At 37.9% G+C, this 15,362-nt stretch overlaps 2 protein-coding genes across 9 annotated transcripts; both read left to right on the plus strand.

Moving 5' to 3' along the window:
- The first annotated feature begins 18 nt into the window (after nucleotides 1-18).
- Nucleotides 19-8,468, plus strand: LOC103982744 (protein PTST homolog 3, chloroplastic). Of its 7 annotated transcripts, none has more exons than XM_065106227.1 (12): nucleotides 19-377; nucleotides 441-560; nucleotides 2,170-2,312; nucleotides 2,401-2,607; nucleotides 3,904-3,941; nucleotides 4,025-4,075; nucleotides 4,196-4,249; nucleotides 4,903-5,022; nucleotides 5,434-5,558; nucleotides 7,488-7,539; nucleotides 7,968-8,067; nucleotides 8,205-8,468. In XM_065106227.1, the coding sequence occupies exons 1-11, from the start codon at nucleotides 169-171 to the stop codon at nucleotides 8,064-8,066; spliced, it is 1,218 nt and encodes a 405-aa protein (XP_064962299.1). In that variant the 5' UTR covers nucleotides 19-168; the 3' UTR covers nucleotide 8,067; nucleotides 8,205-8,468. The 7 variants fall into 7 exon arrangements, with proteins under 7 accessions (XP_064962299.1, XP_064962297.1, XP_064962298.1 ...); XM_065106225.1 differs by having other exon boundaries at nucleotides 7,968-8,062; XM_065106226.1 differs by having other exon boundaries at nucleotides 5,434-5,552; nucleotides 7,968-8,062.
- A 321-nt stretch (nucleotides 8,469-8,789) lies between these two features.
- Nucleotides 8,790-13,593, plus strand: LOC103982743 (lysine-specific histone demethylase 1 homolog 3). Of its 2 annotated transcripts, none has more exons than XM_009399746.3 (3): nucleotides 8,790-10,573; nucleotides 12,098-12,957; nucleotides 13,088-13,593. In XM_009399746.3, the coding sequence occupies exons 1-2, from the start codon at nucleotides 8,863-8,865 to the stop codon at nucleotides 12,829-12,831; spliced, it is 2,445 nt and encodes an 814-aa protein (XP_009398021.2). In that variant the 5' UTR covers nucleotides 8,790-8,862; the 3' UTR covers nucleotides 12,832-12,957; nucleotides 13,088-13,593. The 2 variants fall into 2 exon arrangements, with proteins under 2 accessions (XP_009398021.2, XP_064962301.1); XM_065106229.1 differs by having other exon boundaries at nucleotides 13,100-13,593.
- Nucleotides 13,594-15,362: the final 1,769 nt, after the last annotated feature.

Genomic DNA, 15,362 nt, shown 5'->3' on the forward strand with positions numbered 1-15,362 from the left:
GCAGATAAAGCCAAAGGCCTTTTCGACCACTCCGCCGAATGCCAAGATCGAGCTCTGTTTCAATGGCGAAGCGGTACGAAACCAAACACCTTCCGCTTTCCACGTGTAGTTCTCGCGTCCGTCCTCTTGGATCGCCGGTCTCCCTCCCCAGATGCTTCGGGATCTCTCATGGCGCTCGCCCCTTGGCCCTCCTCTTTATCGCACCTTGCCGGTGATCGCCGATCCTTCCCTTCCTTCCGACGGTCCCAGGAACTCCGTCTGCTGTGGAGCTCCAATCCGTACCTAGTTCGCAGAAGCCTCGTGCCCTGTTGCTCTGGGGAGGAATTTAGGTACGCTGCGGCTTTCATTGGGTCACTTGGAGATTACAAAGTTCTTTGGTGAGTGATTTAACGTTTTCTTCGCTAGAGATGGGTTCTTGATCGCTGTTTCTGTTGTAGCAGGAGAGGGAGGGCGTTGAAGCGCAAAGAGGAGCTCTGCCATGAACTGCGGGAGTTCATATCGGCGACGGGGCTTGCTGAGAATCGCGTGCCCTCCATGAAGGAGCTCTGCGAAAACGGGAGGTCCGTTAGCTTACGTCTCCCCTTCTACCTTCTTCTCCGTCCTTCTTTCTTAAAAAAAAATTGTTATTTTTTTTCCTTTGTTTGGTTAGTCCTTAAGAATTGCATTATGTGGATTATCAGATGGCGCTTGCTATCATTCTTATGTTTTCTTTGTTATACCTCAACACTTCGTTCAAAGAGTTACGTTTTCTGCATCATTGATCAGAGCCAAGCAAATTTAGAGGGATTAAAATATGAGATTCTGTGCGAATGTGAACCTTATTTGGGTTGTTTCTTTTCGGAAGTTCTGACGGTGGCTTACCTGATAAAAATATTGTGCTTTCTGTTGATATCCTATGAACTTAAAGATGTTTGGAATTTGGATGTCCATCTGTCGTGAATGGTGAACCAATGGTCTGTCTTAGTCCACAAGTAAGAAACATGCACTATCAAGTATGTCCTACATCTTCGTTCTCAAACTGGAAAATGTATCTCTTATTCAGAGACCCAATCAGATTGATGTTCAACTTTTGCTGCTCATTTTTTATAATTGTAGATTGTATTGAGCACAAAATCCGCATAATTTCCAACTCCAAATTTTGTCAAGTTTGGATTTCTCTCTTCCTACAGTAGGTGGAAATAACTCAAGCTTGATTCTATGTCATGCACCAGACACTTGGTTATATTAGCTGAAACTATAATGTGCCCTCCTGAATTTGTGGTCTACAGCATGAATTTGGCATGCCTTGTATAGTCAATGATCTGTTCACTTGTTCAGTTATACACAGTATATGGAAGGGCATGAGAATAATTAACTCAACATAGATTCTATTCACCATTTAGTTTTTACATGCCAAGTTAACAAAATCATGTCAGTTCATTGATTACTTTTATGGAATGGACATCTGCAGAGGTAAGCATGTCTATCTGAAATTCTAGCTAGTGTAGTTTGTAATGCTAAAACCATCATGTTCTTAGATTAAGAAAATAACTTAAATGATATGTATGATTTTGAATCAAAGGATCGCTCTTGGACAGCTGTTGTTGGCGATATCAAGTTTGCATTTATTTCAGTATACCACAGGTGTAATTAGTCCCACCAAACTTCCTAGATGTTTCTTTAGAACTTGTCGTTCAATGGTGGACAAGAGAATATACTTTTCAGTGCATTTGTTGACTTAATCAGAACTGTAGTTTATGTCAAAGCAGCAGTTTCTGACAGCTGTAATTGTCAATGTCAAACTTGCACTATTTTAAATGGTTCCCTTGTCCAGTTGATCTCATGAGGACCTGCCACTCAGCAGCTACAAATGACTGCAAAGGTGCATCGTGTTGGTGGTAACCATAGTCAATTTGATAACAATAAAATATAACTTTGTCTTTAGTCTTATAAACACTGCAGTAACCCGAGATTGAACTCCTTCTGGACATGATTTGAAAAGCTTTGTTATTTTCTCGTATTTTTTATGGGTTGGAACCAGTATATATATTTTATATCTAGATTGCTTGTCCTGTGCATGACATGGTGGTACCATGGCTTCCTCTTTTCAATGTTAAGAAGCTTGTAGAAGCAAGGTTTGACTTGAATATATTTCTGGCTAGATAAATGTCTACCTTGCGATTGCCATAGGAAGGACCTCGCAAATATTGTGAGACGGAGAGGATACAAGGTTGTCACAGAACTTCTTTTTAATTCAAATGGAGAGAACCATTCAGATAAAATTTCAGAAGGAAGACAAAGATTTATAGATGCAGAATTATATAAAGCTGCAGGTTTGCAAGTTTTCCAGATTGCATATTGGTTTCTTACTCACTAGTCACTACTACTGCTGATTTTATTCATAGTGCATTGTAACCTTAGGAGGTCAAGAGACGAAGATACATGTGTCTCCTTATTGTACCTTACGGCGAAGCAACCGTTCTATGGAGAGAGACTTGGTTAAATCAAATGGAATGGTATTAACTGATAATCATGTCCAAGTATGTGATAATTCAGAATCTTCAGTGGACTCCTTGCATATAAAGGCAGTAAAGTTTAGACAGACTGGAGAACTGGATACAATGGAAGGTAATTTTGTAATGTAAATTTATCTCTTTTGTTCTTTATGCTCACCTTTTCTGTTGATTATTTCAAGTTGAATATGAATTGTTTCTTTTACAACTTGTTGTCACCAGAAGTCCTGTGAAGGCTATCGTTATGGCTGAAGGTATTAAAAGGAACCTATATACATAACTGTATTGATATGAATTGTTCAATTATCAATTTTGTTTTCTCCTTTTTTATTGTCATCAGGTTAGGCATGCAAACTGATGGAACACTAGCTAAGTATATGATCTTGTATTAATCTACAGGTTTTTTTTTTTTTTCTCTTTTATAGATCAACTATCCTGAGAGCCCCAAAGACAAATTTTGTGGATCAGAATGTCCACATCACATACTGTAGTATCAAAATTGTCTTGTACATGAGGCGTAGTACTTTGCTTCCTCATGTGTTGTATTTATCATCCATTTCCTATGAAAATTTTCAACATTGTACTAGCAATTGAAAATCTTGCTCCATGTATGCCTTTTTGTCAGGGAATGGATTAAAATAAAGCTGAAGTCAGAACTGGTCTTACCATGAATAACATTTTTGCTCTGTAATCTTTAATGGAAGCCAATTCTGGTTTCCTTAATCAACTAATTATTTGTGCCCATGGAAGGTTATGACATTTTGTTCAACTATATTTTTCTTTTCTGCCTCTGCGTGATGCATTCCTAGTGACATGTATCAGATACAGTTGTGGCATTTGTATTGCCTTCAAGATCTTGTAGAGACGTCAAGTAATTGGTTATTTTCTATAACTAATTAACCATCAGTTTGAGCATAGAAGGGACTGAGTCTGAATACATGACTCCACATACCATACCTCTTAATGGGCATAAATGCTCAGCAGTTTTGTCTATTAGTTTTTAGTTTTCAGTTTCAATCTTTGTATAATTACTTATTAACTTCACAAGCTTTTTTAACATCTAATGCAGTTTCAGCATTCTTTTTTCCCCTAATTTTTTGTCAAAATGTATGACAAAACCTTTTTCTTTCAGTCTGTTCTTATTCACTGATCAGTGGATATTGATTGAAATACATTGTAAATAAGAAGTTAGTAGTAGATGTGATATTTAAGCTTGGTGTGCTTCATACCTTTTTCTTAAACATAATTTTTTCTAAACTCCAAATTCATATATAAATGAATAATTGTGTTTATCTACTATAATTTAAAATATGAGAAATTAATACTTAGCCACATGCTTTGATTGCTTTAGTGGTATAATTCAGACCTCATGTCAGTCCTCATTTTGTTTATTTACTTAATGATTCCTCAGGTGAAGACTGTGAGTTATATCACGATTTGGCTTCAGAGGTTGTAACCTTTTACATTATTATCTAAATAATCTTGTAATAAGTCTAATCCTTGTTTCAATTGTGTATTGTTTCTGTGTTAAGATTTATGAACATGACAATCAGAATGAAATCAATCGTTTGAAGATCTTGCTGGTAACAATATCATGTCTCATTTTCTTTCTCTGAATTTTTAATTAAATTTGTTTTTAGATTGTAATTTTTAATTGTGAAGTTACCATGTCAAAATGATCACCTTATGCTGGATTGTGTTAGCATCAAAAGAAGATGGAACTTTCCCAACTAAAGCAACAAATTGATGATGAGAAGGTACTAAAGATCTATTATTTTTTCATTAGCTATTTATATATAGAAGCATATCCATAAGAATCATGACAGTATTTTTCTAAGAAGCATTCAAATATAAATTCTTTTATTCGTACAGAATTTTCACATTCATGATATTTATTACTTTAAAATGTGAGCCTAGGATATTTGTTGATGTGAATTATGGATTCTTTTAGATATGCCAAAACTTGCTTTAGTAGCTTTCAGAAAAGCTACTTTTCGATTCCTTATGTGATAGAAACGACTAAAATCATGTAACCAAATGATTTATTTTCTCTAAGAAGCATTATACATCTTTAGAAGACACAAAAGTGATTCTATTTAGAAATTTTTAAAATTAAATTTCTGTACCAATATGTCCACTCCTGTCATCTTACATGTTACTGTTATACACTATGAATATCATGATATTTTTAATAATTTGTTAAAAGTAGAATGATGGCTAATTTTTAAAGCTGAATTAGTTTTGTTATTTCAAGCTACTTTTCTGATTGTATGTAATATAAATTTAACTGTTTCCTCAAAGATCTATTCTAGTTCAATATCATTATTGTACTTGGCAGGGGTTTTCAAAATTTCAGTGATGAATGAACATATGCTGAAAGAAACTGTAATCATTCTCTTTCTTGCCTCAGCTTGCATTAAGTAGTCTTCACGCTAGGGCCACAGTTGAGCTTGGTGATATAAAAAGAATCGTAGCAGAGAAAGATGCGGAACTCCATGCTGCCGAGGGGAACTTAAATGGACTAAAAGAGGTATGCATTCTCCTTTTAATCTTGTGTCTTCATTGTGTGCCCTTGTTTGTCCCATATGTATCATTAATACATAATGTAAACAACCAGAATATCATCTTAGTGAACCTGGTTTGCTTTTAAACATGCAAGAAATCTTGAATGCTTGGAATAATAAAGCATTTAGATTTACAAGTGCAACTTCGTATTCATGAAAGTCAGAAATGAATTACATCAAAGAAGATGGAAATCTAATTCCAAAAAGCATTCACTTCTTACCAAATATTACATTGATTCTCTGTGGTGAATCAGCAGTATCCTGTGCATGCTATTAATTCTTTTTTCTTTTAACTTAGGATTTTCATTAACATATAAGCAATTTGCTTACTTAGAATGCATTAGATTTGGCATTGAAGCATGGTCTTGTTGACACAGGTTCGTATCGACTACTGGGCAAACGGTCAAATCATAGAAGTTGCTGGTAGTTTTAATGGTTGGCAGCATAGAGTCAGAATGGATCACCATCCTTCATCTAAACACATAAATCCACCTGGGTACAGGTTTAGTCAGCATTTATTATACCCTCTTCCTATACCATTTGAGACCTGTTGTAATCTCTGATGAGTGTTAAGCTTACATAGTTTCATATACCATGGTCCAAGGTTCGTTGTACCATAGCATATCACTCGGTACGGGTGATATATATCGGTCCGACAGGAGATTGGTATGGGTGGTACATTAGTATACTCTCATGTACCATGTGTCGATACGCTCAGTATGACTCGGTACAACTCGATACATACCATACCAACAATTGATCGGTACATCGGTACGGACTGATAAGGCGAACCATGGCATGGTCAATCTCATATTTTTTTGATATGATATTGTCATGTGATGCTTTTAACCTCGTTATCACCAAGACTCAGGATATGTTCTTCTATTTTTATATAACAATTTTGATTGTGGTTTTAGGGCCTTATCTCAGGTGGGCAGGGTGGGAGGCCTGTGTTGACATTTTTACAATGAATTGGATAGGTAGTCTGTGGAAATGGAGTGGGCAGGCACCTATAGGGGGATCTCATGGTTGTCTGATCTATGTATTGGCTCTGCAAAGTGGGTTAAATTGGTTTGGACACCAATAATTCAATAAATCATCTAATGTGATAAACAAAGTCTCTAGTCTCCACTATGGACCTTACAGGTTTATTCCGGTAATATAAATGGAGAATAGAGATGACTTGTTTCATGGCTACCAATAGGAGCCACTGCCATGGTGGGCAGCAATTAGTGATCAGCCAACAAAATGGACATTTACATCATCCGGTGCTGTTTGGCATGGCAATAGCAATAGTGACCATTTCCAATTGCTATACACATCAGCAAGTTCTTGGGACTGACCAGTGCCTGTATCCAGGAGCCAGTGGCCTGCTCTAAATGCTTGGCCAGGTGTTGGTTGCTATTTAGCTGCTGCATATAGATTAAATGTTTGTTTAGCAACCCTAATCCTTCTGATTGATGTTAAAAGCACTTGGTTTTGTGCCCCTTTTCAATTAAATTTATAATAATGAATAGTAAGCAAAATTATCTATTTGATCTGCTCCTATTAAATCAGGTCAGTTTTAATTATGACACAATCAACTACCCAGTCAATATAGAAGTTGCAATATTTTTCTAAATTGTTGCATTCCATATTATTTTTTTTACAGTTGCCTATAGCTTAGTGATTGTGACTTATGGTTTTGTTGTTGTTGTTGTTATCATCTATAGCTTAATGTCAATTTTATTTTGTTTTTTTCTTTGTGATTTTTGTTCTCTAAAGGCTAAAACATGAAAAACAATGTGTCAAACATGTTTGGTATTTTTTTCTATATTTTATTTTGTAAGAAATTATTTAAGAGTGTAAAATGTTTGGGTTAAAAAATTATAGGGAAAATATTAGAAATGGCGCTAGACCCATTATGGTTGGACTCGAGAATTTGAGACTCCCAGTCCTCTTCTTTGATGGACAAACCCGTGATTATAAAAAAATCATGAAAAAATTAAAGACAAAAACAAAAAAGATAATATTGTTTTCTTGATTGTCTATATACACATAAATGAAAATGATGCCAGGTGTGTTCTCAGTTAATAGAAAACATTCCTGAAATTATTCTATACATATAACTCAGGTAAAGTTCTGGGTCACTGTATGTATTTTAAGATCTTTGAAGAAGATGAGGTTTCAGCATTTTAACATTTCATTTTAAAAGAAATGTATTAATAGACTATAAGCAGTTTGTTTTTAAATGATGCAGTTATAAATGATAAAAAATTCTGACCTACCAATTAGGGATGTGTAAAATGTAGCCTTAGAAGAGCGCAAATTTTAATTGTCATCAGTGACACTTTTGGACTCTGCTGCAGAACAACTTTTACTTACTCTAATAATGCTCACTTTTGCCTACTGGAACACTGTTAGTCATTTTATCTGATGATGTACTGTGCAGGAAGCCAATGCTCTGGTCAACAGTGTTGTGGCTCTATCCTGGAGTTTATGAGGTATGCAAAGTTGCAAAACTGGCATTTCATATATTTCAAAGTGATATCCCATTGCATAGAGCAGTTTTAGTCCGATCTTTCATTCTAATTGTAGGCCTTTCCACTGTTCTTCCAACAATGAAATAGTTTAGTGTTTGAACTTTGAAGTAGGTTATTTGTAGAGTGTTACGTCTTGCTATCACTACAATGTTCTAAGGTAGGAAACAACCTACTAAAGCTTTTTCGTTAGTTGCTCTGTTGTATATTTGATTTTAGCTTTGGGTGTCATGATAGCAATGTCTTAACCTCAGTCATAATGAGATGCTTGGTGTTAGAATCTGATCTCACATGTTACATTAACGAGCGCAAGTTTAAAAGATTAATCTAATTCTCTTTCCTCAGAGGGTTAAACAAGCTTAATCACTTCATTCTTAATTTGTTACCCTCAGATAAAATTCATTGTTGATGGCGAGTGGAGAATCGACTCTCAATGGGAGATTATCACCAGCGGAGGCATAACCAATAATGTTCTGAGAGTAGACAAGTGAGGTGACCCAAAATTTTGCAACTATATGTTTTTTGATTCCATTAGTCATATTCTATGAGTGTATTCAGGAAAAATATCTATTTCCATCTCATCCAATTTTGTACAGCTTACTGATTCCATATTCTTTTCATGAATACAGGCTAAAAGCTCAAAAGAAGCTGATCTAGGAAAGAATTCAGAGACCCAACCTATTGTAGAGGAAGTGGACTGATAGGGTTTCAGAAAATGCATTGAACTTTCTGTTGGTATATGTTGTATAAATGAAATCATCTTAAGAAGTTTCCTGTTTGACATGAACAGCTTATGTTGGTACACTGTGAATACCAGTTATGTGAGCCAATGCCAGGTATTTCATATGTTTTTAGACCCATATATGAAGCAAGAATAATGATTGGTTGGATTATCTAAGTACATGTTCAAAAATATGTTACTTTGTTTACAAGCAGAAACAACATCTGATCATTGCAAGAGTTGAGATCATCCTATGGTCTTATATCAAAATTTATTTCGAAGAAAAAATGTTGGGAGCCCAAATCATAGCTAATGGAATAGTTTGATCAAAGCTTCTTTGTTCTATTTGATCAATAATTAGAGTTTTCGTTCCAAAACGCACTCGAATTGCTTCTGCATCCTTCCTAATTGGTTAATTAAGGTTAATACTAATTGATTAATTAAGATTAATCCCGTCCAAATCCAATTATTTAATCATATAGATCGAGTAAGAGGTCGTGTCGCGTTCGCCGAATACCGTCACCCGCTGGTTCAAGAGCAGGAGAAGAAGCCGATCCAAGTAAAAGATGTCCGACCAAAACCCTCTCCCTCCTCCTCCTCCCCCTTTCACCATCGGTCCTCCCTTTTCCGCCCCTTTGGTCCCTCAGAACCCTAACCCTAACCTTCATCCTAACTTTTACCTTAACCCCAGCCCGAACTTCCACCTCCAAGTCCCCTTCCAGACCAAGCGCAAGCGCACCGGCGTCCGCCGCCGCGCGGCCGCCCCTCCCTCGTCCGTCGCGCTTCCTCCGCACCTTCCCTCCCTCGCGCCCCCGCCTCCGGCCCCCTCCAACCCCCTCCCCGACCCAGGCCCCCAGAACCCTGATCCTGACATCTCCGAGGAGATCATCGTCATCAACAAGGAGGCCACCACCGAAGCCCTCACCGCCCTCACCGCCGGCTTCCCGGCTGACTCCCTCACCGAGGAGGAGATCGAGGCCGGCGTCGTCTCCTCCATCGGCGGCATCGAGCAGGTCAACTACATCCTCATCCGCAACCACATCCTCTCCAGATGGAGGGAGAACGTCTCCAACTGGCTCACCAAGGAGGCCTTCGTCTCGGTGATCCCGCCGCATTACGAGCCCCTTCTAAATTCGGCCTACAACTTCCTGGTCTCGCACGGGTACGTGAACTTTGGAGTTGCGCCAGCGATCAAGGAGAGGATCCCCGCGGAGCCAACCAAGGCGAATGTGGTTATTGTGGGCGCTGGCCTCGCGGGACTGGCTGCAGCAAGGCAGTTGATGTCATTCGGGTTCAAAGTTGTGGTTTTGGAAGGAAGAAAGAGGTGTGGAGGCAGAGTGTATACGAAGAGGATGGAGGGGGCTAACAAGTTTGCAGCAGCTGATTTGGGCGGGAGTGTGTTGACGGGCACCCTGGGGAACCCACTTGGTATCATCGCCAAACAGTTGGGTTCAACGCTTCATAAGGTCAGAGATAAGTGCCCCTTGTACAGGCCAGATGGGAAGCCGGTGGATCCTGACTTGGATACTAAGGTGGAAAATGCATTCAACAAGCTTCTGGATAAGGCCAGCCGACTGAGGCTGTGTATGGGAGAGGTTGCGATGGATGTCTCGCTCGGGGCTGCACTGGAGACTTTTAGGCAGGTGTATGGTGATGCTGTGACTGAAGAGGAGATGAATCTATTTAATTGGCACTTGGCAAATCTGGAGTATGCTAATGCTGGTTTACTGTCGAAGCTCTCGCTTGCCTTTTGGGATCAGGATGATCCATATGACATGGGCGGCGATCATTGTTTCTTGCCGGGTGGGAATGGGAGGTTGGTTCAGGCTTTATCTGAGAATGTTCCTATTATCTATGAGAAGACAGTCCATGCAATCCGGTATGGTGGTGACGGAGTGCAAGTAATCTCAGGCTCACAGGTTTATGAGGGGGACATGGCACTGTGTACAGTTCCCCTTGGTGTCTTGAAGAATGGGAGTATAAAGTTTGTACCAGAGCTACCTCAGAGAAAGCTTGATGGGATTAAGCGGTTGGGTTTTGGCTTGTTGAATAAGGTTGCTATGTTGTTCCCTCATGTCTTTTGGAACATGGATATTGATACCTTTGGGCATCTGTCTGATAATCCAAGTCATCGAGGGGAGTTCTTTTTGTTCTATAGTTATGCAACGGTAGCTGGTGGACCCCTCTTGATTGCATTGGTTGCAGGGGAAGCAGCACATAACTTTGAAACGATGCCTCCCACAGATGCTGTGACACTAGTTCTTCAGATTCTAAGAGGTAATTTAGTATGTGTCTACCATTATATTGTTTGCTCTCAGTGTTTGTGAAACCATAGCTATTGTTTCTGTTCTATAGATAACGGTAAAACTTCTCATTTCCTAAGTTTGTTTTGTTGAAATTCACTTTTGCATAATGTGCAGTGAATTTCCTTTCCAGCTTGGGGATCAGAGTCTGAGATGTAACTGATCATCTCATATTGCCAAGTTCTAACTTTGTGGTGGATATCATTGTTCATATAAGTGCTGCTGAATTTTTACTGAATTTTTCTGTATATTATTATTTTTAACATGGCACATTTCCTAGTTAACATCTGTTAGAATTGTTCTGAACAAATCATAGTTAAAAAACTTACATGCTTGTAAATTACTAGCATCTTCTTTTGTAAATTACTAGCATCATAGTTAAGATGACTTGCTGATGTTTCAACATGTTGAATTCGTAGGGTCACAAAGCCAAAGTCATTTAAGGTGAATACTTGTCTTTTCTGCTTATCTTGATGATTTGTTACTAATCTTGCATCAGTATGGTCTGTTGTTGATGCCACTCTTGCCCTCTTGGAGATATTCCTCTAGGACTTTGTGCTTGAAATGCATCACACCCTTTATGCTAGGTTCTTATCTCTAGAACTATGTTTTGAACATGTTGTATATTTATTTTTCTGAACATATAACTAAAGAAGTTTGGTCTCATCTTTGGTGCATCTTTATTAAATCTGGATAGCCATATATTGGTCGCAAGCTAAAGGACAAATAAACTAATGAGTATTAATGATGCAGCCACGTTTGTAAAATGAAATATTTTGTTTAAATGAGATAAGCGAACGATTTTACATAGAAAATGTATCCATTTGTTGTAAAAATATGAAAAGATTGTAGAGGCTCTGCAATGGAAAATTATTTGAATGTCCATCCATAATTCCTTTATCTCTCAGTGTTGTGTGGGCTGCCATGATTCTTTCAGTAATGACATTATTTGGTCCAGTGCTGCAGTTCCAATGAGAGAACAATCTTGAGCTTTTGTCAGCATTTACTGCCTATAGGATCAGATGACATTGCATATTCTGATAAATTCATCTTAAATGCACATTGTTGCTCAGCGGTGCATAGGTTTAGCATTCATCTGTTCTTAATAACTCCCCCTTACCTTCTACAGTTAGGTTTTCTTAATAACTTAGTGCCATAGGAAATAAAATGCCGTGAAAGCTTCAGCCATAGTTCAGAAAAATGAGAAAACTTAGTTCATCATGTTATTGTTAGTATCAAAATGAGAACTTCTTTGGAATATAACCTAACTATATTTACCTGTAGTTACATCCAAGCAGCTTGTTTGCATGTACTTCATGCTTGAGATTCTTAGTTATCTTGCATAAGCATTGACTATGGACTTCTGTTGATGAGGCATAAGCAATCAACCATCTTATGGACTTCTGTTGATGAGACATCTTGGACTCAATGAATTGAAGTTATACTCTTTTGGCCATATTAAGCAATTTATAATCTTTTTATGGGTTTTTATAAACAGGTATCTTTGAGCCACAAGGAATTGAAGTTCCAGATCCTCTCCAAAGTGTCTGCACTAGATGGGGTACTGACTCCTTCAGTTTGGGTTCTTATTCACATGTTGCCGTTGGGGCATCCGGGGATGACTATGATATCCTGGCAGAAAGTGTCGGAGATGGGCGGCTTTTCTTTGCTGGAGAGGCTACAACAAGGCGCTACCCTGCTACTATGCATGGAGCTTTCATTAGTGGTCTAAGAGAGGCTGCTAATATGGCCCACCATGCTAATGCACGGGCTTTACAAATAAAAGTGGAAAGAAGCCCCTCTAAGAACACTCAGGCTTGTGCTTCCCTTCTAGCAGATTTATTTAGGGAACCTGACTTGGAATTTGGAAGTTTTTCTGTTATTTTTGGCCGGAAAACATCTGATCCAAAGTCTCCAGCAATTATTCGAGTGTCATTGGGTGGTCCACGAAAGAAGAATACCAATGAGGTCTCAAAGGCAGATCAACAGCATTCAAACAAGTTGCTGTTTCAGCAGCTTCAATCCCATTACAATCAGCAACAACAGCTTCATGTTTACACATTGTTATCTCGACAACAAGCTCTAGATTTGAGAGAGGTGAGAGGAGGGGATGATATGAGGTTGTTTTACCTAACTGAAAAACTTGGTGTAAAGTTGGTTGGTAGAAGAGGGCTGGGACCTGCTGCTGATTCTGCTATTGCTTCCATTAAGGCTGAGAGAGGCAACCGATGAGCCAAATTGATTTATTTAGATTTAATGATCCATTGATGTAAAGAACAATGATTGATGTTATGTTTGAATGGGTTTGTGGAATAGTCACCATTGCATGGAGTAAGCTGGTTTTTGCATCTTGACCTGGTAAGTATAGTTTACCTTGATTCTTTCATAAACTGGTTTCTCGAGCAATAACAAGGACAAGAACAATTTACTTATTCGTTCATCTTTTTAATTCTTTTTATCACGTTTATAATTCTTCTTATGCATGCAGTTACCGATACAGGATGACGGCACCAATGGGATATCGTAGTTCGGTTGGTTTATAGCTATTGCATAAGATTGAAGCCTAAGATTGAAGCCGTGGACCAACTCCTGGACAGGATTTGCATATAGCTGAGGCTTGCTAAATATTGCAACATTTGTTGTCTTTGTTCCATGTTACCTGCTATGCTTTTGTTCGATTTCCTGAAAGTCTCAAAATCTGAGCCACTTGTTTCCTTTCTATAGTGAAATCAACTTGGGAGAGATTACTTTTATGTACAATTATTTTTCTGGTTTTGGTTGCCAAGTATATATACCTCAAAAAGGCAGAGCTGAGTAAATCAACATGTCATTCAAGGGTTTTAAGGGGTAGAACGAGTTCTGTTGAATGATTTGTTATTTATTCATATTGATGTAACCCCTCTTTGATTTCATTTTCAGAAGCACTGTCTCTCCTTGTAATGAGAACAAATAGATGTACCAAATTGTTCTCCAATCAGTCACTGTGATGTCTCACTCCCATTTGTCATCTGAATTCTGACTAGGTAGCAAGGCATGTTCTCTTGCGCTTAAATCATGTCATCTCCTGCTGCTCATGTGTATCATCTGTTTTCTCATGAACCGATTCTCTATGTTGTCTATTGATGAAGACCAAAGGACAGCAAATCATTATAATCATCAATAGAAGGCTACATAGAACCAGAAAAAATTCAGGCATTTCCTATAGTTTCAAATTCCTTTCTTCTCTCATCTATGATAATAAAGAGTGAAGTATGATAAGATTGAATGACAAGAATGCATAGTTTTATATAATGCATTGTTAGGCCTATCTTATCAATCCAACTCTTTAGTCCACACATGTGCATGAGCAGCATACATGTTTCCACCTTCACATGTGTGTGCAGTATTTGGCCCTTCTTGTAGTCACATCCATCCAAACAAGATCAATTTGGTGATCCAATGGCTGGGCCAGAAGCTCCAATTTGTCAGTGTGGCGGCCCCAAGCCCTCACTTTTATATGCATGTCATATGTGACATCTCTGTACATATATGTATATATATATATACCACAATGAGTAGCATATATATTAATTATTACAAAATGAATTTAGTATATATACTCATCGAAATATTAAGATCCTCTATATATATATTGACGTTAACATCTAACCAGAAATATATAACATATATTAATCATGTCTAAGTAAGTAAATAAAAAATATATTTTGCATAAAATATTTTTGGTGCCATAATTTTTCCGAAGAGTTAAATTAGAGTTCAACTCAATTGTAAATCTACAGTAGCTAATAGTGACGATGAACAAAATTTTAAGTTATATATATATATATATATATATATATATATATATATATATATATATATATATATATATATATATATAGAGAGAGAGAGAGAGAGAGAGAGAGAAACAGGTGAGGTTTCTCCTTGGATTCACTGCTAAACATCAGGGCTTGAAACAGAGACAAAGACAATAAACCAAAATGGCAAAATGGGAAGTGGAAACAAAGAAAGGATCCAAACTACAAGAAACAGATGGATGCAGCCGACAAGGCTCTGGAAAATGTCATCCACCCACCTGTAAGTGACACTACAAAGCAGTCCCCCTTCCATGTCTTCTGATGACATGTTCTTCCCTTTTGTATCAGTTGTTATGGTCTAATTTCTTAGCTACAGCAAGGTGTATTTTATTCTGTATGATATCTCCTGCACTGCGGTACCCTCCCTCCATGTTTTCTGAAGGCATATCCTTCTTTGTATTGTCTGTCACTTGTTATGGTCCAATCCCTCAGTTACAACAATGTGCAGATTATTCTGTGCTCGTTCCTATGGGATTTAATAGTTAGATCTTCTAAATAGTTGGGACTTATGGCTTTGTTGTTGATGTTGTAGTATCTTCAAAAGATTTGTGTACATGACCTTGTGCTACATTAACTTGATGCCATCTGAGGACCATGACTTCTCTGTTCATGGATGGCAACCAACCGACCGACCATTCGTTCTGAGGGCAAACACTTGCCTCTTAACATGTTGGATTTCAGTAGGTTACCTGACATACTGATTGCATGTATTCTTCACTAGGTTGTTGTTTTGTTTCTCTATTCAACTTGGTTAAACATTGGTTTGATCATAGAAGGCAATCCCTGTTATTCTAGTCGCATCAAGTTGGTAGATGTTTGAAGTGGTAATTAGCTGCATTTCCAAGAAATAATTTGCTACAGGAAGTGTAATCTTCAACTTGAACAATAGCTCTCTGACTTGTCCAT

The sequence above is a fragment of the Musa acuminata genome, chromosome BXJ2-4 (assembly GCF_036884655.1).
Source record: "Musa acuminata AAA Group cultivar baxijiao chromosome BXJ2-4, Cavendish_Baxijiao_AAA, whole genome shotgun sequence".
Classification (NCBI taxonomy): domain Eukaryota; kingdom Viridiplantae; phylum Streptophyta; class Magnoliopsida; order Zingiberales; family Musaceae; genus Musa; species Musa acuminata.